At 38.5% G+C, this 23,472-nt stretch overlaps 1 protein-coding gene across 10 annotated transcripts in view; it reads left to right on the top strand.

Annotated features, from left to right (window-relative positions):
- LOC105204796 (septin-7) overlaps nt 1–22,933 on the top strand; it is a 50,157-nt gene extending 27,224 nt beyond the window's left edge. For 7 of the 10 annotated variants that reach the window (XM_026137485.2, XM_026137486.2, XM_039458651.1 and 4 more), the window contains 9 exons: nt 3,351–3,819; nt 5,915–6,122; nt 6,233–6,485; nt 6,723–6,915; nt 7,247–7,412; nt 8,209–8,250; nt 10,063–10,198; nt 10,510–10,673; nt 12,114–15,020. In XM_026137485.2, the coding sequence (XP_025993270.2) occupies nt 3,351–3,819; nt 5,915–6,122; nt 6,233–6,485; nt 6,723–6,915; nt 7,247–7,412; nt 8,209–8,250; nt 10,063–10,198; nt 10,510–10,673; nt 12,114–12,273 (1,791 nt within the window). In that variant the 3' untranslated portion in view covers nt 12,274–15,020. Of the gene's footprint in view, nt 1–3,350; nt 3,820–5,914; nt 6,123–6,232; nt 6,486–6,722; nt 6,916–7,246; nt 7,413–8,208; nt 8,251–10,062; nt 10,199–10,509; nt 10,674–12,113; nt 15,021–18,341 lie in introns of those variants that run through there. The other 3 variants (XM_039458649.1, XM_011174006.3, XM_011174004.3) reach the window with 3 other exon arrangements.
- The last annotated feature ends 539 nt before the right edge of the window (nt 22,934–23,472 follow it).

Here is a 23,472-nt window from a genome sequence, read left to right as displayed (position 1 = left end):
CCCCTTGCCCTGCGTCCCCGCGTGAAATGCTTTTAAAGCGCAATCGTTCGTACGTTGACTCGGCGGAACGATTGCGTCGGGCGAGGCGTCCCCGATAAGCGAGGAGGATCTTCGCGCCCTCGAGAGGGCGAGGATCTCTTCTCTCATATCTATCGGGATTACGCGTCTCGTATTCGACGCGATAATCCCGCCGATCCGACTCGAGGCTTCTTTTAAACGCGTGAGAGAGACTTGGTTCGGCAAGCGAAGAAACCTCTCTCTGTGCGAAACTCATTTCTGTCGCCACTCATTCCGAAGTAACAACGATTGTAAAACTCTACATTTAAGTGTGCGAAACGATTCGTTTTATTTTACGACGACGTCCACGTGAGATAAATGAGAATAAATTTGGATTGGCGAAAAAGAGTCGCGTGGAACGTAATTTTACCCCAGTTGTTAACGACCGCTCGGTAAAAATTCAGATAAACAGAATGATCGGAGCGGAGGAGCTGTTGAACTGGCTGGTGATTCAGGTTCATTAGCGGGAATTTAACGGAGACGGTCTTTCCTCCGCCTTGACCTTACGCACGCTGTGTTTACGCGTGTGCACTGAGATTATCTGATTCATTCGTATTCCACGATCGGCGCTCATGTGTAACGGAACCGCGTTGCGTACCACGGCCTTCTGTAACATTCCCTTATACGTCTCGAAACGCTAAACGACCGCCACTTAGGCGGCCAATCGCCTTTCCTAATTGCACAAGGCAACTGGAATACTAAGTGACACTCGACAGAAATTTGAGTGGCAGATATTTGTTGAATTAAATTGCCTCCACACCGTGGAAAAATCGTAATTCTCCACTATAGTTAATGGCAAATTCCATTTCCATGAGTATCAAAGCGCATTAAATTTGTTAAAGCGTTGCATATTAAATTTACTCATTTGTATAACTAGTTATGTTGAATAATATAAGCTTCTTTCTTGCTTTAATTCACTGAGGAAAAAAAGTTGTTATCTTGATTTAATTTTTTTAACTTGATTGAGTTTCTTCCGTTTAAACATTTACGTATTTAAATTAAATGTAGGTAAATGTATGTAAATGCTTAAACTAAAATTCCAATATTTTATGTATTTAAGTCAAATACGTAAATACTTGAACTGAAAAAATTTAATCGAGTTGAAAAATTTAGTCAAATTAATAACGTTTTTTTTTTCAGTGTATAAAGTATCGTAAATAGATAAGTAAGTTTTTTTTCTCACGTTTTCGAGATTTTAATTTGCGTATTTTGATGACGTGAATTTTTTTCTTACAATTTTCCACAAAATTTATCATAAATTTTATTAAGCGTGATGATAAACTTGGAATCACACTTCTACATATCAAATACGAGCAACGATAGGAATTTTTGAAACATACAAAGAAAAACATTTTGTTAACTATTTAATAAAAATTACCGTGCAACATTTATAAAATGTTCTAAGGCAAAACTTTTACAATTCGAAATCAAACTTTTTTTTATAATGATGTGTAATTATATACGAAATTTATTGTCTTTATATGACCGTTTTTATGTAATCTAACGTTAGATATGTCGTCTTTTGAAAAACATGCTTACTTTAGTAGAATTCGAATCTAGGACATCTGGATGATCATGAATCTTCTGTCTGTGCTTCGCCATTTCTTCCATTGACATATGGTGTTACGTATTGTCACATGTATGATACAAACAGCGTATCAGTTTACCATGCTGCTTGATAAAATTATCATAAACGACTATGTCAAATTGAGACTGTCACGTTATAAAATTTATATAAAATATTGTATTGTTGATGTTTATCGCTACTTATTCTATTTAATACAATAAGAAATCGCAACTGTTCAACATACATTAAAATTATTAAAAATTTTACATTGAAAGTGATGAAACGTATTTTAATTTTTTTGCGAGTACACGAAACATATTTTAATAAAAGCATTCTATTTAAAGCAATAAGAAATCATAATCTGTTCGACATACATTAAAATTATTAAAAAATTTTACAGTGAAAGTAATGAAGCGTATTTTAATTTTTCTTTATAAGTACATGAAATATATTTTAATAAAAGTAATGAGACATTATGTATTTTACTGTGTTAAAATTAAAATATAAAATGTGTATAAAAGATATTAATAAATGAGAAACAGAATTACCTAAAATTCTTCGAAATACAATACTGCCCCACGACTAGCATATTTTTGAGATACACTTTATGACAAAATTCTCTCCGTGCGGCACATGAAGGAAAGATCATTCATCGCGGCAACTTTGCTGTCCTTCGAATAACGGTCGATGTTTAGCACTCCGGCCACTTCCGTCCGGAAGTGTGTAAGATTGCGGTAGCGGAAGCCGCGGCGCGCTACCGCCGTTCGCTGGCACACAATATCGATCGCTCCTCCATGACGCGACGATGCGATTTTATCGTCTCACGATGCTCTTTCGCGAGCTTACGCGTGTTTCGCGAATGTGCACGTCACGGTCGAAGTAACGCGCGGAATCGCGTCGGCAGTCGTATCGCGGAACAATGTCGGCTTTTCCCGCGAAGCGGCGAGCCTCGAAATCGCGTCCCGTCCTCGTTTGCACTCAACCGAATCGGACATAAAAACGGAGAGGCTAACGGAGTCGCAATCTCATTTCTTAATTTAAGTTAATTAAACGAAAAACGCGTGTCGTTATCATTAAATTATTAGTACCAGATTATCGAAACGTGAGATTCATCCTTGACTTGAAAACCGGGTGAAATGTTCATTCTGAGAATCTTGAATGAAAATTCTGATTAAAACGGTTGAACTGAGCTGCGCTTATTTCGTCACGTACACATGAGATAATATACATGTATCTCTTTCGAAATTCTCTCTAATCTCGTAGAGTGAGAAGAATCACTTGAAATTTTGCATAGACCCAACTCTCATTATTCTCTACTAGGAGTGAATTTTTACTTTTAAAGTGACAAATTACTCGAAAAATTACACAGACTCAATGTTCACTCTTTCACACTGATCAAAAGAGATTGACTAAATTTTTCAATTTGATTAAATATCTTAGTAAAGTATTTATGTATTTAAATAAAATATATAAATGCTAAAATTAAAGTTCAAATATTTTATGTATTTGAGTTAAATTACATAAATACTTGAACTGAAGAAATTGAGTTGAAAAATTTGTCAATTTCACAACTTTTCTTTCTCAGCGTAGAATGACGTTTCACTCTGCGAGATTTTAGAGCATATGCATAAAAGAGCTAATTGGTGTCGTTCAGATTCTCGAGGAATCTAAACGCCCGATGAACGCAATAGACACGAAATTAACAATCGTTCTTTTCTTCATGCAGATTCAGACGAAGCGTGAACTATTTTTCAAAAGCGACGGTACAGGAATAATCTCATCGCCGTCGGTGCCGTCGGTGCCGCCGCCGCAGCCGCCGACGCAGACCCCCGGATCTCAGGTGAACAATTCGTCGGTGGCGAACGCCACAACTGCCAGCAGCCTCACATCACCAAACACGACGCCGGTGTACTCGAGCGGAGCCCTCGCCGGGCTCAACGCGAAGTCGCGGCTGCCGTCCGCGACGACTGTTCCGAACGACGCCTCGGAGGACAGCAACAGGCGCGAGTCGGCGCGCAACGCGATCTCCTCCAAGGAGGACAGCAACAAGGAAGCGAGTCTGCTGCACCATGCGCGACCCACGCCGCCCACCAAGCCCAAGGAGCTCGACGGCTACGTCGGCTTCGCGAATCTCCCTAACCAGGTGTATAGGAAGGCCGTGAAGAAGGGCTTCGAATTCACGCTCATGGTCGTAGGTCGGTAGACAGTCCGTAGTGAAAACTGAGACAAGTTTGCGCGATTTAATTGTAACACGAATTGCACAAGTTATTAATGGAATAAAGTTTTCTATTAATGTAAGTTAACTTTCTCTAAATTGGAATCAGTATATTATTTACTGATTTGCAGTGCTATATTTATGGCTATGATAATTAGGAAATATTGACCGTCTATTCAGTGATTTCGATTAAGAGGGGGAAATTCCCGCTAATCGGAATCAGTGTATCATCACTGAAAGCCAGTGCGTATTTCACCAATTGATGTAGTGGTAAGCACTGAAATCAATAAAACTTCACTGATTCCGATTTAGAGAGTTGATTTTGATAATTCATGATATGATATTTACGCTTACGAAATGCGCACAGGTGCACGAGCAATTTTTTTAAAAGCCGAGCAACGGCGAACGAATCGATAAGACGTAACGTGTAATCGCGGTGTCCGTGGAAACGCCGCGGAGTCCTATATCATCGAGGTCGAATCTCTGGTTCGCGGCGGGAAACGCGATCCCTCGTTTCACGCGGGCTGGGCATTAAAATGCCCATTATGCGGCAGCGGAAGAACAAACGGCCGTCTGTCTCGCGAGAGCTGGTTCGGGAGGAGGACAAAGGGATTCGTTTCTTCGGTAGTTGCAGCGGTATTCCCATTTCGTCGGGAATATCATCTCGCGATGCAACTACCTCCCATCTGCCGAGCACGTGCGAGTTCCTCTCTTTCTCTCTCGCTCGCTTCTCTCCCCGCTTGTTGGATCAAGGCTGCCGCTGAGGTTCAGCGGTTCTCACGCGCGAGGATGCGCGTCCACGGGACACGCTTGGTTCCGACCTTCGTCGAATCCTCTCTCTCTCTCTCTCTTTCTCTCTCTCTCTCTATGCCGATCTCGCCATTATTTATTACTCGAGACGGCTAATTTGCAGCAATAACGCGTAGCGACTTCGCCGATTGAAAATTGCTGTAAATCGTTTAATTGCACAGCCTGCATTTTTTTTCTCTCTGCTGCTTCTCATAAATTTATCACTCAGGCTTCAGTTTCCTTAACGCAAGGAGCAGTGTAATTGAAGGCTTCTAACGCGAGACTACGACGTCTTCATTCAGTCAATTATATATTTCTTACGATAAAGAAGTTGCCATAAAATTACGTTGGCCTGGAAATATATACGCGGCAAATGGAAGACGTTTTAAAAAATCAGCCAGGAGTTCGAGGAGGTGAAGATGATAACAAAGTGCTGACTGCAAACTGTCGATCTTGAACGAGGCGCGTACACGCGGGTGCGAAAGAGTGTCATTGGGTCTGGAGAAATTTGAGAGCGTGGTCTGCTGCGTGCGGGGCCTATTATTAGCTCGCGTATAAGCGGAGCCGTTCCTCCATAAATAGAACAATTCAAGAGAGCCTTACCCTTGGCTGTGAAGACGTAGGCGCGGCTCACTTCGCCTGGTTCAAGGTTCGCGCATTAAAAGGTCACGGCATTCATTTTATCTCATTTCGTTTTGGTCGCACCGAATTTATTTGACCGCGGACGCGGTCCGTTCGACGCGGGACATCCGAGAAACGTCGACCGTAAATACTTGGACGGAGATTAATGACCGTTGTCACGATGACGGAATACTTAATGGCTAGGAGGTTCTTACAGATTTATACTTTGTTTTGTTATTATAATTTACGAAACAAAATTTGTAAAATAATATTCTCATCGAAAAATGTATTTATATTCTTGCAACAAAATATATTAAAAAGAAAATCAGATACAATAGAAATATTTTAGAATAAAAAAAGCCATAATCATAGTGCTGTACACGTCACAATTTTATTCCAATTACTGCACGAAATATTTTAGCTAAATTATCATACGATTAAAATATCTTTTAGAACATTCCTATTAAAACTGTAGAAGACATTTTTCTAATTTTTTTAATTAAATTATTTAGGTGATTAAGATACATATTTTACTTGTTGTTATAATTGTACAATTCGTGTTAAACTTCTATTATTTAAACTTTTTAATTTTAAAAAAGTCTCATGAATTATCTCAAGATATATTTTATATATGTCAAACTAAAGAACCTTTTAAATTTTCATAGGGGAATCGGGTCTTGGCAAATCCACTTTGATCAACTCCATGTTCCTGGCTGACATATACAGTGCCGAATATTTCGGACCCAGCCTGAGGTTAAAGAAGACGGTTGCCGTGGAAACTAGCAAAGTGCTGCTGAAGGAGAATGGCGTTAATCTCACCCTCACGATTGTCGATACTCCTGGTTTCGGTGACGCTGTGGACAATAGCAACTGGTAATAAATTCATTGACAAAACGATCGAAAACTCGCGATTAAACTCCATCAAATTTATCCGTTTTTGGACTTCTACAGCTTATTTAATAACGTTTTTTGTCTTTGTGCAGTTGGGTGCCAGTAATCGACTATATCGAATCGAAGTATGAAGAGTTTCTCAACGCGGAGTCTCGTGTAACGAGACGGCAGATCCCAGACAGTCGAGTGCATTGCTGTCTCTACTTTGTCGCGCCCTCCGGTCACGGTTTGAAGCCGCTCGACGTGGAATTCATGCAACGTCTCCACGACAAAGTTAACATCATACCTGTTATTGCCAAGGCAGATACCATGACGCCGGATGAGTGCGCACACTTCAAGAAACAGGTACGATTTGTCTACACTATATACTGATAATACACTATAATTTTAAAGAAGAGAAAAAATAAGTCCGTTTTTCTGAAAAGTGCAGGAGATGTAAAAACATAGAAAGTATTATAAATCTTTCAGAAACTGTCACTTATAAATCTACAAAAGACAAAATATATTTCATAGCAGTCTAGTCTAGACTTTTTTCTCTCTTCTAATTTATTAACTTGGTTTACTGTCTCGCTTTTCTTTCAGATCTTGAACGAAATTGCGCAACACAAGATAAAAATCTACGAGTTCCCGGAGGTTGAAGAAGAAGAGGACAACAAATTCCATAAATTATTAAGGGACAGAGTGCCATTCGCAGTCGTGGGAGCGAACACAGTCGTCGAATGCGAGAACGGGAAGAAACTGCGAGGAAGAAAATATCCATGGGGAATTGCGGAAGGTGTGTACGGATATTTCTGAATTGAAATTGAAAATATTGAACGAAAATTTATACCTGATAAAAAATTTATTGTTTAAATATTATTTGCATGTACAACATTAACTACGGAGTAGTTAGTTTTTGTATTAAAAGTTTTGATTTAAACATTTAACTATATTTTTAACTATATTCTTACACATTATTTATATTTATATAAAATAATATCTGGAATATAGTAGATAAGTGAGATACTAGAGACTATTTGAATCTTAGAAATACGATCAGCTCTTTATTTGTATGCAAATTGTATGTCGTGTTTTATAATTCGCGTTTCTGTTTGATTTCTGTGTAGTCGAGAATCTGGAACATTGCGACTTTATTGCGCTCCGAAACATGGTGGTAAGGACACACGTGCAGGATTTAAAAGACGTGACGAACAACGTGCACTACGAGAACTTTAGGTGTCGCACCTTGGCCGGTCTAGGCGTCGACGGTAAACCGACAAAGGCCTCGAATAAGTAAGTACACTCGTGCGATTTCTTGTCACACGTTTGATTACTGTACTAGAAACAGTTTTGTCGAGAAATAGATTTTTAATTTTTTTTTTTTTTTTTATGTGTCTTATTCTATCGAAATAGATAAATCGAGCGTCATAATTTAATAGAGAATAAAACAAATGTAGCTAATTTATCCATCCCCTTAAATCAATTTGATCGTCGCATAATGCGGTCCAATTTATTAATTCACCTGTCCCCAGTGGCTCAATATTCATATTATTGCCGGACGCGATAAAGACGACGGGACGATTACTTGTCTCTTTTAGCCGGGCCCGCTCGTTGTAACACGACGCTCGTTTTTTCTATTCGAAACACGAGCAAGGTTGTTTGTTTCGTTGAGTTTGATTTGAGCACGCAGTGTGTGTGTCTCGGCGAAGCACTCGACTGTGTATGCGTGATGAGATGATCGTTTTATTTCGAGCTTCAGTACCACCAATAATACGACGCTTCTTGCGAGTCGATTGCGTATACTGTTCGAAACATGCTTGTACCACACGGTGTGTGTTTTTGTCTTTCCATTCGTCTTTTTGTCGTCCGGAAAAGAATTCAGAGAAAGGTTGTGCATGCAAACTATCGAAGGCCTCGGCGACTCTCGCGCTCGAATTATCTTAGCGTTTCTCGATCGCGAGCGGGATCTGTATCCGTAGACTAGACACGAGAAACGCTGCCGAGGGAGCGGGAGGGACGAACGGACCAACCAACCCTTCGACAGCGTGTCGCCCGTGCGAATTTTAATGGTGAATTTCTTATTGGTCAGTTTGTGCCCTCCAGGAGTGATGAACAGTTTCATGATGGTGTGGTAAGTCCTTTAATAAGGCTCAAAAGGATATATTATGGTTTTGTGTGCACAAGCCTTGTCGAATTTCGAGAATTTCCCCGTGTTCTTTCAAACAGGGAAGACTCACTACGTAGAGTATCGCAAGTTCGAAAGTGAGAAAATTAATGAAAAAGTCATTGTATGCTCTAATTCCGTTAATTGCTCTTTTAATTACTTTTTATATTGACATAATTAAAGTGGAATATTAATTTCATTTTATTTTATTTTATAACTTATATAATTAAAAGTCATACACTTTCTCTCGATTTTGTGTTTTTGTTGTATGCTGTTGCCTTCCATAATTGTAACATTAAAATGCATATTTTTATTTGATTTACATGTGCGACAGCTTGATAAAGCGTTTGCATTTGATACTCAGTGAGTCCTCCGAAGTAATACCCGATGCAAATTATTACATACTGTTTAAAAAGAGCAACTAGGTACATTAGATTTTTTCTGAATTTAGTACGATTTAGGTTTGCTTGCCGCCTTTATATTTATGTGCGTTTACTTTTGCATTAGTATTTAGCGTAACATGTAACAAGTAGTTTCCTTATGTAAAGAAGAAGCACATTTAGCTACTTTTACAATATTTTTTTCAATATTTGTAAATATCTTATGGTTTTAAAAAATTTCGCTGTGACAATCGTCCACATGGAAGTCCTGATTTGCGTTGCGTATGAAAAAGAATTTCTAAAATTACGAGGCTGAGGTTCGATGATACATAAAATATTCTCGTGTATTTATAAACGTTGAACATGATATATAAAATCATTTCTCCACGCATGTAATGGTACGTTGCATAAATTCTGCGACAAACGTTCGGAATTTAATCGGATCTCTCGTCGATTGGGAGCAATGTTTTAATTGGCCACGATCCAATAATGTGAGTAATGAACCAATTATCATTTGTAATGCGCGTAACAACATCGATTCAATGCAAATCAGGACTCCAACGTTTAGCTTAACTGATTATACGATCCCAAAGCACTTACAAGCTTCTCGCCGAAGGGAATTAGCTATTCTCGTCGCAATATTATCAGGAAGTGTTTAGCTTCTGCATTGTTATTCTTTCAATTGTCTCTCGCGACATATTCATGCACATTTATGAAAAATATGCTGGTCTCTAAATTTCTCGGAATATTCGTAGCCTCGTCATACCGAACGCGTAATTGCTCCGCGATGATGCCACATCAGTTTATGTGATTTATCTGTTATCTCTTTGCAATATCTGTAATTACCATTCATAATAATACATCAATTCATGCTAATTATATTACTAATTATTTCTGTATTAATACAACTGTAGCTAATTGTACACAGAAAAAAAATTAATATCAAATCAACAATTTATTGTTTCATATATAAGCAAGAATATAAAATCTTCTTGCATGGAGAAATTTTTTTTCTTTATGTAAGCAAATTATGTCTGTTTAAGATTATAAATTCTTTCAAGCAGTTTTATATTCTTGCTTATATATCAAACATGTGAATTATTGATTTAATATTACATTTTTTTCTGGGTAGTTAATTAAAATTGTTACAGTTTTTCTTGAGAAATCGAAAGTTTATTTTCACCAAAATTGAAAATATGAAATTTTGAAATTTGTACAGCAAAGAGCTAACGAGATCTCATACGTGATTAAATACGGTAGTGTTCATTAACGATAAGCTGTGTGCCGAAGGAGCCTAAATGTCACGCGCGTCATCTTATATCTGTATTTCGACGGTATACAATGTCCAGGATTCTATGGGTTCATATATTTCAGTTCGAATCCGCTTGAATCTTTTTAGGAACCCGTTGGCGCAGCTGGAAGAGGAGAAGCGCGAGCACGATAACAAGATGAAGAAGATGGAGACGGAAATGGAGCAAGTTTTCGAGATGAAAGTTCGCGAGAAGAGGCAGAAGTTGAAAGATTCCGAGACGGATGTAAGTGAAGCGTTCTAATGATGTTACCTATTTTTTTTTTTTTTTAATCTTGGGATTATAAGTTGAAATTGGTGAAAATTCGCTCGAGTTATATCGCTGATTGTTATTCAATGGATTCAATTGAAAATGGATTTAGCATTTGAGAAGATTATTTCTTACTCGTTCAAGATCCATTTTTGCTCCGACACGAAATTATTCCGACGTGAATTTTTGTCTTATCTCGTGGTGTTTTTTTTACGCGGAATCGTTCGGCGAGACGTTAAATTATTCGAGTAAACACTAACGTCGAGACGCGGGAAATCCGGAAACAGTTGCAGAGAAGGCACGAGCAAATGCGACGCTCGTTGGAGCAGCAAGTGCGCGAGCTGGAGGAGAAGAGACGAGCGTTCGAGGCGGAGAAGACTGCCTGGGAGCAGCAGACCGGCCACAGTATTGAAGAACTACGTAGACGCAGCTTAGAGGCGAACTCGAAAGAGTAAGTAGCCTGCACCGAGACGAAAACGAGAGAAAGAGATGCTGTGTTTTTTTTTTGCATTCTCACACGTTCATTTCTCCGTTTTGTCTCGAGAAGGATATATATATCGTTGTTTCTCGCACGATTTTTTATTTTTTATTTATTTTTTTTGTTTAGAAACGTCTTTACATTCAGCTTTATTCTGTTTTGTTTTATTTCATTTTATTTTATTCTAAACGCTGACACGATTACGAACGATCAACGAAGCAGTTGTATATCGCTTGATGCTTAGCCGCTGGTGATTTAGTAATAGTTCTCGGAGTTGTTTAGACATCCGGTTTGACTGGCGCAAAAAGCACTTCGCGGCGCAGTTAGAGTCTGACGCAGCTTGATAGCTTTCTTGTACACTGTGTTTCGCCACCGTATCTTCTTCCGGCTGCAGAAATCGTTTATCAAAAAAAGAAAAAAAAAGAAAGAAATGGAGTCGAGTCTGTCGCGGCGAAGTCACAGCGGGATCTCATTACGGAAGTTATTGAATATCGTTACATGAAATTCGTTGAAAGGAGATTGTAAAATGTAACCGGTGGTACAATCTTCATGTGACTCAGAGTGAACTCGAAATAGCTTTTAAAATTTGAAATTTTTTTCTTCTAAGTAAAATTATTGTAATATTTTTACAAGTTTTCAGAGAGAAATTTATAGGTGAAAGAAAGATACGATAGTGAGTACATATTGTGCAATACAGACTTCGCTCTCGCAGTAGCGTATTTCGTAGTCGCTGATACGTGTTTAGAGTTTGATGTGCAATTGAATAGTTGTCGCACCGCAAAACATTCCATTCACGCTTGATATTTGACGACCCTTTACATATCCCATTTCACTTTCACGAAGCTTGCACCAATAACGAAATAATAATCGACCCGACTCTTAAGATTATCGTCGCCGAACGAATTTTATTTTACAATTTATAATTCACGTGATATTGTCCGCACATGTACATTCACGACTTTCATTCGCATAATATCGCATAATATCGTGCATTTAGCGCTGAACAGGGCAGTCCAATTTCAACTCACAGTAAGACATTAGATTAATATTAAATGTGCAATATTAGATGTAAACTTTTTTTTCCAATCCAAATGCAATTATGCGAAATATCTTTTCTCGCATGCGGCTGATAAGATCCGACAAGCACGTTCAGCGCTAAATCGCTGCCGACGTTACTGCATCGGTTCCTGCGAGAAAACTCATCGTGCAAAGAACGTCGGTGGCGTTTCTCCACCGTTTAGTGTCCCGTTGATCTAATCAAGCGCGGGTACACATAGGCTTAAGTCCGCGCGCGTATTTCTTTTTTTTTTTACATCCGAGCTTGCTATACCGGATGTACGCTCGCCAAAAAAAAAGCTCGGTTTGTTTGTCTCTTTTGTGTGTATACCATATCGGGGTATCCTCCTGATCTAGGACGGGATCGATGTCCTCCGAGGGATCTGGAGGCGGCGGGGGTACGTTGAGGGGGTCCCGAGGGATAAGCAGCCTCCTTCGCCGTCACACCAGTTTCAAATCACCTCAAGACAGCCCCGCACAGATACAGCTTGTCATACAGCATCCTGAGCACCCTTAATAGAGACCATCTCCCAGACCGCTCTCGCTCGCTTGCGAGACCCGTTCCGAGATCGCCGCGCAAACTCCACCTCGCGCACGACCCTTATCAACCCTTATCCAGTCGAGATTGCCCTCTCTTCTGAACAACGACAGGTTCACGCTAAAATTCCCTTGGCTCGGCAGGAGTGAGAATCAAAATAATTCAGATCAGTCAGGTGGCTCGCAATCAAAATAGAATCGAAAGGGAAGCGCCTCTTATTTTCCAAGGCGCTATACACGCGCGACATCGATCGCCTGAGTAAGGGTTGAGAGGAGTCTTATCGTCTACTCGAGGAGAGTAAGTACTGCCTATCCGAACAATCCGAACGGTCGACGTTAATTCAGCAGCAAATTTTGCAATTCCGTCAGTGATTAAAGGCAGAAATCGGAAATCTCTTTTCGAATATTACCTTTGTTATCAATTTATTCTTGTCTTTTCAAGATTCCAAAGCAAAGATGGGTACTAAATTAATTCTTTTAGCCTCTAAACGTGCAAAGTACTTTTTTTTTTTTACTTTAAGACTTTGTGCTTTAATCAATTTCTTTTTTATTTAGGAATTTTATTTAGAAATCTTTTCTCAATCGGTTTCGAAATTTTGTGTTAAATAGATCTGAAAATCGAATGTACTCTGTGCGTACCGGTTGTCGCGATAAGCCGCGCTTACTCGCTCCGCGTGTGCGTGCGCTCGTTAAACCGTTCGATACATATCGTAATCCAAAGCAATTGTACATTTCTAGCGTCCGACGAGCCGTTAAAGGCAATCACACGAGACATACGAGACGCGCGCGATTCGATAGATCACCCCTCGCTAATTTTCAGTATTGCTGAAGTACTTAAAAATTTCATTCAGATTTGGATCTGAAGATCATTTTGTTAGATCATCAAAATAGTTACGTAAAACGCTCAAACTGATTGTCAGAATATCAAAATTTTTCGCAGCCTCGTTCATCCCGAGCGTTTCTTTCTAAATTATTTTGACGTCCAACAAATTTATTTTCTGATCTGTGTGTAGCTAAATTTTTAGATATACTTCAGTAAAACCTTTCGTTCCGCGTTCACTTCACTCAACTGTTTCGTTATTCAACCGTTATTTCGACTAGCCTCTGTAGGAGAGACATTGCGCACAACTCCAACGTACATTTCATGCTAATTAAAGGGGAAAATGGGGATTGGGGTGTCCTGGACGACATGGAAATCTCGCGGCGGACGGAGTCGCATTCTTGGACGACGAAGTTGACGTCAGTTTCTTACGCTGCGCGAGCATTTGATTATTACACAGAAGTCGAGCGGCTGTTTAGCACTTGCCGTATTAAGAGATACGAAGCAAGACTAGCTTGAATTTCAATAGCATGTTTTCAGAAACGTCGTTTCGGCGTTTCTGAAAACATGCTGTTGAAATTCAAGCTCGTCTTGCTTCGACGAGAGTTCAAATAGCTGATCGTCCCGGCAGGATCCGATCTAAAGCGAATCGATTAAAAGCGCGGGAATATTGTACCGCAAATCGGGAAAGGAGTTTGAACATTCGAGTTAAGAAAGTTTAAGAAAGTTTCGTCGCCGAGAGAGAGAGAGAGAGGGGGGGGGAGATGAATTGTGTCTCAAAATTTCTTGCAACGCGACATGAGCTCGTCCCAGCTGGTTTCCTCGTTTTCCCGGACATCGCGTCTCGCGTCTGAATTCCTCCATCGTAAAGTTAGACGTATGTACGCGTGATCCCGCGTGAACACGACGTGTGTCTCGTCGCACGCCCGTTTTAATCTCGCGAATCTCACGATCGTCGCTCTCTCGCCGCGCACGCAGATGCGGAGTATCCCTCTTGGGTTTTCCGGCAAATCACGCGGTCTGGGCGATACGCAGCGCACACGACTTATTAAGTATACATATAAATATATATATTAGCGATATGTACATTTAGCGACGTATTTTTGGCACTGCAACTTTGATAAACTTCGAGATTGTATGTAAGGAGGCGCAAAAATTGTGTGTCACTCGTCCCCGGCGCAGGACAAAGACTTTCGGTCTTTTGTACTCGCATCCAACACTTTTTACATACGCATACGTGCGCATACACACATTCACACGATACACGTGTACACTTTAATTAACCCTTTACCGCATCGCGTGCCATAGTCAATCCTCCTTTTCTCCCCGTCGACGTGTGCGGTTGCTGCCGCATCACGTGTTCGTGTTACGTTCGTTCTCGATGATACTTGGGTAATCGTTGGTAATCGCTATGTATCCCGAAGAGTTGCGAAAGAAGATCGGCGAACATTCTTTTTTTATCGGCCGGAAGAAAAAAAAAAGGAGGACACGCGGTAAAGGGTTAACACAAACGGCCGCCGCCTCGGCTATACCTAAGCTCGCGCGGTTCGCGAGGTCTCAGCTCGATTGTAAACTCTAAGCAAGCTGTCGGTCTCATCCGTTCGTGATTCACTCTTTCACGCATTCTGTGTTTATCGCTCGCGAGTAACAATTGCTCAAAAAGTACACGCTCGTAATTTTAGTGCCGCTCTCGCACGCACACGATCTGACGTTTCTCGTTTTCGATGGGAATCCCTCCGAATCGCGGAGGATCGATCCCAGAGAGGAGGAAGCGGAGACAGCTTGGTAGAGGAGAATGTAACCGCCTATTACTAATAATCGCTCGCAAATTATACATTGTTAATTTCGTAATCGATAATCCTTATTTTTTACCTCTCGCAAATAAATGCAATGCTTACCTAAAATAATTACTAACCGTTTTCAATCCTCACGTTGCGATTATTTAGCTTGTCGAAACGTTTGCGACGAAGGAAGATTGCATCTGCGAAGATTCTCCGCAGTGGGAATTCGAAGGAGAGAATTAAATGCGCGTTGATATGCTCGTACGATGCGAAAATCTTTGCTCGGGCAATTTTCCTTCGTCGCTTCTTTTATTATGTGCCATTATAGTCTGCCATGTGTGCATAATGTTTTTACTGTTTTTCCATCACGTATCGTCATTTTAAATTCGACTTTGTACATAATCAATTTTTTAGCAAAATCTTTCGCACACATAGAAAAAATTGTGACTAACGTGCAAACAGATCTTTCGAGATCACTCACGTTCCTTTCGTTCTTTATTTTCCCCTTTGAAGGACTTTTATTAAAATGACGATATATCAACGTGCTCTCGGTGTGCATATGTATCTGCAGTTTTACGTAAAATGTTAGAGAGTGCATATATCGTGAGACATACAAAATACGCGTACCTTTGTATTCGCGGAAGAGACGAACGCGAGGATCCGTTCGCGAGGATCCGTTCGCGGCAGAGTCAGACAAAAGTCGAGAGCAACGAAGCACGAAGCGGAAACGCGGGACTTGATTTCTGGACACACACACATGTAGGGTTGCCAACTCAAAAAGATTAAATTACCGGATATTTTGTCTTCGGAAACAAAATTGAACCGGACAAAACCGGACATAAACAATAATTATAAGAATCATAAATAATAATCATAAAATTAGAGTAAACACAAAATTTTATAAGAAATTATAATATTGTTTTTTAAACAATTTAAAAAATAAGTTGGACCAATAAAATAAATAATTTGTTATTATTATTTAATAGAAGATAAATTTTATTATTAAACTTAAAATTAAATATTATTACATCTTATAGGCATATATTTAATTTCTAATATTTTGTTATATTTTGTTATAAATATTTTGTTAAAACATTTAACACGTTTAACATTAAAATAAAATATGTTTATTTATTAAAACGTAAAAGATTTTTTGAACAAAAATAAGAAAATATTTAGTAATAAAAATATTTGAGTAAAAACAAAATATTCAAAAATTTTTTGGATATCAAAGCTCATTCGATTACTTAAAGTCATATTTTTCTATATTTCTTACAGCTTTTAATAGATTAGGTTTAGATTTAATATAATTTACGAAGTCATTACATGACATCAAAATTAATAAGAGTAAATAATTCAGCTTTAACTAATTCAACTTCCATTCTGTTTCTTGACTTTGTCCATATTTGTCCCATTGAACTGAACACTCTTTCTAGGAAAGCATTACTTGTTGGTATTGAAAGTACAGCCTGTACTATTTTTAATAAGTTATTTGTAGTAATATTACATTTCTTGAATATAGCTATTCATTGTTATATATCCATAATAATAATAGAATCGACATTGATTTAATTATCATTTTTAACTGGGCAAAGTCATCGATGTGTCTCTGAATGTAAATAATACTTAATTACCTTTCATTGTAAAATAATCAAAACACTGAGTCACGAATTAAAATAAACTGATAAATTATATGAACTGCTCAATAGACTTTACAATATTTATGTAACAAAACAATAATTATACAACCATTGAGCAACTATTATCGAAGACTGTTTTCTTTTGAGATCTGTTGTCCTAAAACTAGTCTGCTACTAGAGTTCAGATCTTAAACTGCGTTCGGAAACATCACCCGAATCATCCGAGTGGCCGATTTCCTCCATATTGTTTAAGAAGGATACATATAAACAATCAGGTGAGATTTCCGATTAGTAATGGTCTTTCCATTTCAAATTCCAAGTGCCACGAAAATTAGCGGGAAATCTGTTAAATAGTTCCTTACGCTCTAAATACCATTTTATTATTTAAATATACGTAAAAACCGGACATATGACGTCCGGTTTGACTTATCAACCGGACACCGGACAATACTTCTAAAAACCTGACAGTCCGGGTCAAAACCGGACGGTTGGCAACCCTACACACATGTGAGAGATCAGCATGTTGCTACCTGGTGCCTCGCGAGCAGAAGATGGGTTCGAAGCATGGATTTTCGCATGAATAGATTTTTCATTCGCAAGATATTTCTTTTGCATTACGGTGTGCGAACCGGCCGGCGATAATAATGAGCATATAACAATTTTGCAATAACGGTACGTGACGAGTCGTGTCTCGCTTCAAGGATTTTTTTTTGTTTTTTTTTGTTTTTTTGTTGAGGCTGTCGACGTTTTCGGATCTCAACCTTCTGCATTTCTCTAGGATATGTGTATGTGTACAGCGCAGTATAAGTTTGAATAAATTGAAATCCTTCTCGCGAGATCTAAGGTAGGCAAAGTAGATGCAGAGAGAACAGAATGATAGATTTTTTTCCGATAATAAAACAAACAGAAATGTTTTATATAATTATTATTTATGTATCGCATAATATCATTGTATCATAATCATTTTTTTTTTTATTTTTATTTCGAGACATTCTAAACTGGTCATAATTACATGAACTTTTCAAAGGCGCGATTCGAAAAGAAATGGTACAATTGGAATGCACACGTCAGCAGCGTTATGATTTTAATTAATGAATAATATAAGGCCGAGAACGAGCTGTTCTTTGGTTTTTCGAATTACAATTTGTTTTAATCTTAACAACCAAGTTAGCGAAAAGTTTCGGACGTACTTGTCCTTCTTCAGCCGCATTAATTTACATTTCTAATGTTGAATTACTGTAAATATAAATACTTAAATATAAATATTTACATGAGCGCATGACTATGCTGATTGAAAAAAATATAACGGGTAAAAATCAGCATAATTATACGCTTATGTAGAAATCTACATTTAAGTATAGTAATTCGACATTAGAAATGCAAATTAATGCGGCTGAAGAAGGACAAGTATGTCTGAAATATATCTGAAACTTTTTATCAACTGTATCTTGGTTGTTAAGATTAAAACAAATTGTAATTCGAAAAACCAAAGAATAGCTCGTTCTCGGCCTTATATTATTTATTGTTTATTGATACGAGCGTAAAAAGATTGATATGATTTTAATTATTTAATTAACGTTTTTGTTAATGAATTTAACTTTTTAATATCACAAACGGAGATGGTCGAGGATGAAAGTTCAAATTACTCCAGACTTCGTCAAGATCACTTCCGCTTTCGTCCTCATCTCCCCTCATCGAACGTCCCGTGTCACCGGCATACGCCGATTATCGGAAAGCGTCGATTGGTGTGCAACTAGGATTCGCGCTGACGCAGACAGTAATCTTGATATGAAAATTCTCCTTTCAGGACTGTCGACGGTAAAGATAAGAAGAGCAAGAAGAAGGGCCTCTTCTAATTGTCGATTGGCAAGAGAAGCAGACGGCGAGAAAGAGATCAGGCGGGAAAACAGTCCGATTCCGGAGTGGCTGTTACACTTTCGTGACCACGCTATTTATCGATGACGTACCGACGACGAACACGAGTCAGGTAGTTTTCGTTCGACGATAGGCTCGATTCGCGCGCGATGTATAGGAATTCTTCTCGATCTCGATGCGTGCCTAATCGGAGGAACAGCCGCTCGTTAAGATCTCAAGAACCAGGAAAGCGTGGATCTGAAGAGCTGTGAAATAAGTAACGATATCGAGAGATCTGTGAAAGCAAAAATCTATGAAGTTAAAGCGCTCTGAAAACACAAAGGGTTCGTGATAATCCGATCTCTGAGATCACCGTGCGCTATCGATCCATCAATCTACAGAACTGAGAATCTACGCCCTAGTTTCTAATACAAGGATTCTCCGATTAGAGAAACTCGAACGTAAAATTGATTGAGATTGCGAATCAGCTGCTGATATCCTCGTTGATGCGGATTATCCTGGGCCGCATCGAGATTCACGTGGACGTCCTGTATTTCGTTTTCTTCTTCTTTTCCCAATGGTACACTGGCTCTTACGAGAGTCGAAGCACTACGACTTCGATGGTCTAATGAGTTTCGTTGTTCGCGATACCTGATTCGTGCGAAGCTGTAGACAGAAGAAAAAGAAAGAAAGAAACGTTTTCCTGCGAGAGAGTGCGTTTGCCTGCGCTATTTCGCGTTTACTATTTGGCATCCGAGAGAAAAGGAAAGCAAGAGAGAACAAGAGATGCACAATCATCTTTTCACGCTCATCAGCGTTTAATCGCGATCGCCATTTACTTCACGATAACAACTGTACAAAAAGAAAACCCATGTAGACATAATTTTTTGGAGAACGTAACTTTCGTACTTTCCTCGGCGCGAGTTAGCTCCGTTTAAGCTTGTGTATCTTTCTGCGTAACGAGAGCCATGTTCGCCGTCCTTTGCCAATCATAATTACACATACGTTAGTTTTATGACTGAACCGAATTCGCGAAGATTTTCGGCATATCAATATCTCGCACTTAAGATAACAGAACGTCTTGCGTTTCGTATCTTGAAATAAAAAGAGACGAGATTATTATATACTTCCACAGAACACAATGAGTTCGATCACTCTTGTGTTCTTAAATCATGATCTTGATATTGCAAGTATATAGTTGGAATCTATACTTTTTTTTTCCTTCAATTATTCACTTATCTGATACTTTATTAAAAAAACAAATTGTAAAACTATAATTTCATTTGACATGCAAAATGTCATAGATGACATCTTAGATAACTTTGTTTTGTTGACTTCGAATTCTTTATAGGAATATCGAACTATTAACAGTAATTAAGTAAAAAAATCTGAAAAGATTTTCACATATGAAAGAAAAATACATATATTTTATTCTTGAATTAATTTATCAAGAAGATTTACAAATTTTTAAAATGAACGCATTGAAAATTTACTTAAACGTTAACAAATTATTTAAAAAAATTATAACATGAAGATTAAGCGTATGGTTATTTATGGTTTATGTAAATCAGAAATTTACAATGAATTAAAGAATTTCCAATAGATTAATCTTAAAGTCAATGAAAATTAGTAGCTTGTAAGAAAAAAATCATTGAGGATAATCATATTTTTCATTACATTATCACGCGAGTAGTTTCTTCTGTCGCAGAGGGAGGCGAACATGATATCGCACAAAAACAGCGGCCATACATATATTATATAAATATATATATATATATATATTTTATGTATAAATAAAAAAGCGAGAGAAGGAAGCGTAAATGTAAGTCTAATTCATGTACATGTACACTTAAGTCACGCTTTGCGACAGGCGTGAGAAATCGATATTACGATAAGAACGGATCATTGTATAAATAATAAATTTAGATGTGCCGCACGATTCGAGACGGTGCGCTTTTTCCTTCTTCTTGTATCGAGGCCGCTTGAACGTTTTTCTTCGTTACGGTTAAAGAAGGGTCGGCTTTCGCAACATAATTTTTATAAAACTAAATTTGAATAATTTCTATATAATTACATTCGGATTTTTGGATCGGTACAATATCGACAACGCAAAGATTATTGTAACTGAAACTTTATAAGAATTTATACGATAGCTTTTTTTGAAGATATCTTTATTTCTTAATAATTACACAAGCTATTGAATAAATATATAACTACGCGAATTAAAATTATAAGTATCTTTTTGGACGTACTACTAAAGTGTCGAGAAATGCTTGGAAATACTTCAACGGAAGTACTCCAAAAGTTTAGTTGCAATTTATCGGTTTACCGTGGATGTACCGTTTATACTCGACAAATGTTTACACTCGCGCCGTCTGGAATTCGTCTACGTCGATATGTTTAGTGGATAAGCTAATTAAGTTACTTCTGTGCCAAGACGAGCGAGGGAGTGAGCATTTTGTAACTCTGTAGCGGTCTCTTTGGTTACCGCGAGATGAAGCACACGGTATTCTTCCCGGGAAGATTTTGCGTTTTGAAGGGTTCAGGAGTAACGTGCCCGTTTATCGGTCCCTCGACGGGTGTTTCGAGAAACCCCGAGAATAGTCGATTTTGTTTCTTTAACAGCGTATTATTTGACGTCACGTAATTTATTATTCGATCTCATTAAAGATCTGTTCTTTCCAGTTATGGCTTCCTACTTACGTCTCCTTCTTCGTGGAATGCGAATATATATTTGTTTCACGTCGAGTGCTGGGAGGCGACTGAAAGGAACAGATCTACGAAACGATACGGAGGCCAGTAAAAATTGTCGTTCGACGATTATCTATTACGTTTCTCAATAACGTATTCTATTTTACTATGCTTCCTCCGTTTTCTTCATCTCACGGGGGGACAGGGATGAGAAGCGAGCGTACGCCACATTCCTAGTTTGTACGCATTTTTCTAATTAGGCTCGCCGGCTCGAGCGCATTTAGCCCTTTCGCCAAGACTATCCAATCTTCCGTTCGCATATGACACGCGAGTCGACAGCGAACAGTGTCAGCAGGAACTCAAAAGTACGAGCCCGAGAGATAACATGAATACTTTCAGAATCGTCTAAGAGTCGCAAGTATATTGATTTCTGAATAGAGTAGGACCCATTCGAAAATATGTATTTTTGCGATTCTTAGACGTAAGAACTATTCATCTCTTGGAGATTCGCACTGTGGACTGAGGGACATCGTCAGGATCAGCGAAGCGGGTTTTAAGAAGCCGGTTTATGTGAACATTCTCAGCGTAGGATTTGAGGATTTAAAATCAAATTGGAAAACTCAAGGTTTCAAGGGATTCCAAGAGGATTCAAGAAAGCCGGGAAACGAAGAAACAATTAGATTCTCACGCGTGTCTCTCTCGGATTTCGTGTTTTGTGTCGCCAAGTCGCAAATGAGGCGCAAAAGCGTAAAAAAAGAATCAATAGTTCAACGTTATTATACAGGATTTCCCAGGTTAAACTTATGGACGTACACTGCATAAACTGTAATAAGAAAAACAGTACAAGTCCGATGTGAAAAATGGTTACTAGAAAGTAAGAAATCGTTGCTAAAATTTTCAAGAGAGTCATCGTAGCAACGCAATTAAGTTAATTTATCGCGGTAATTAATTTTTAATTTAAAATTTCAATGAATTAAATCCCGTCATTTTGCCGCGCAACGTTACCAGATTGGGTCCGTTTTTACACTTTCTACTTGATGCCGGTGGTAAATGCTCCAATAAGTTTCTCCTGGAAGGACCTGTTATCGTTTTGCAGGTCCCAGGATATTCCAGGTTAAACTTATGGACATACACTGCACAAACTGTAATAAGAAAAACAGTTCAAGTCCGATGTGAAGAATGGTTACTAGAAAGTAAGAAATCGTTGCTAAAATTTTCAAGAGGACCGTCGTAGCAGTGCAATTAAGTTAATTTATCGCGGTAATTAATTTTTAACTTAAAATTTCAATGAATTAAACCCCGTTATTTTGCCGCACAACGTTACCAGATTGGGTCAGTTTTTACACTTTCTACTTGATGCCGGTGGTAAATGCTCCAATAAGTTTCTCCTGGAAGGTCCTGTTATCGTTTCGCAGGTCCCAACGAGGACCGGCAGTCGATTGTACTTAATTACCATCTGGTCGCGCTTTTTTTACAGTCGCGCTGGGACGACGTCGAGCCGGACGGGGGGCTCCTCACTTAGGGTCGCGGGGGGCGAGCCAGCTGGGTGTTATTGATAGACTATATGTATTTGTATGGACGATGCTTGTAATACAGTTTTAAATGGTTACTCGTAAGGTCATCGCGATTGCGTTCGCTCCGAAACAGGAAGGAATAGAGCTGGCAAAGGGTGGGTGGGGGGGGGGGGGATTAATAGATAGACGAAACAAATTTATATATTTTGCCGTGCCAGACGAAAACGAAAGCTGCCGCCGCTAATCGTAGACCAGTTGTAGTAACGACTCACTATTGTATCGCGACGAACACCTTAGAGTATGTATCCAAGTAAATTATATATAAAACCATATAAAAGAAGCCAGGATGATCGTCCGTTTCCGCTTTCCTGCAAAATCTCCCCACTGACCAGCACAATACGACGATGGTTTGATCGATCGATTCTCTCATGGAAATTGTAAGAATTTTCTGTGGGACTTGAAATTATTTGACCAGCTGTTTAGCCAACGGACTCAACGAGAGTACTCGATTACGAGATAGGAATTTTCCGTGACCGCAGGAATTTTTCGTAATAGTAGGAAGCAGTTGTTAGCGAGCAAAGTCTACAATTATGTACTTAAAAAAATTTTAATTATTTCCTTATTTAAGCAATTTTATTTTATTGATATATATATATATATATATATATATATATATATATATATATATATATATATATATATACAGACCATGTTAAACATTGAGTTGTAATTTATGTTATTTAATATACTTACTCTAACTTAATTTTCTAAATGACGAGCAATATCGATAGTCAGCGAAGGTTAAAGTAAATTGATATATTTAATCGCTTATCGATGAACGAAGAGAGACTCCCAATAGTAATCCCGTTCGTTTTATGT

This window comes from Solenopsis invicta, chromosome 16 (genome assembly GCF_016802725.1).
Source record: "Solenopsis invicta isolate M01_SB chromosome 16, UNIL_Sinv_3.0, whole genome shotgun sequence".
NCBI classification, from domain to species: domain Eukaryota; kingdom Metazoa; phylum Arthropoda; class Insecta; order Hymenoptera; family Formicidae; genus Solenopsis; species Solenopsis invicta.
The sequence above is the reverse complement of the archived record's forward strand: the minus strand, read 5'-3'. Positions and strand labels throughout refer to the sequence as shown.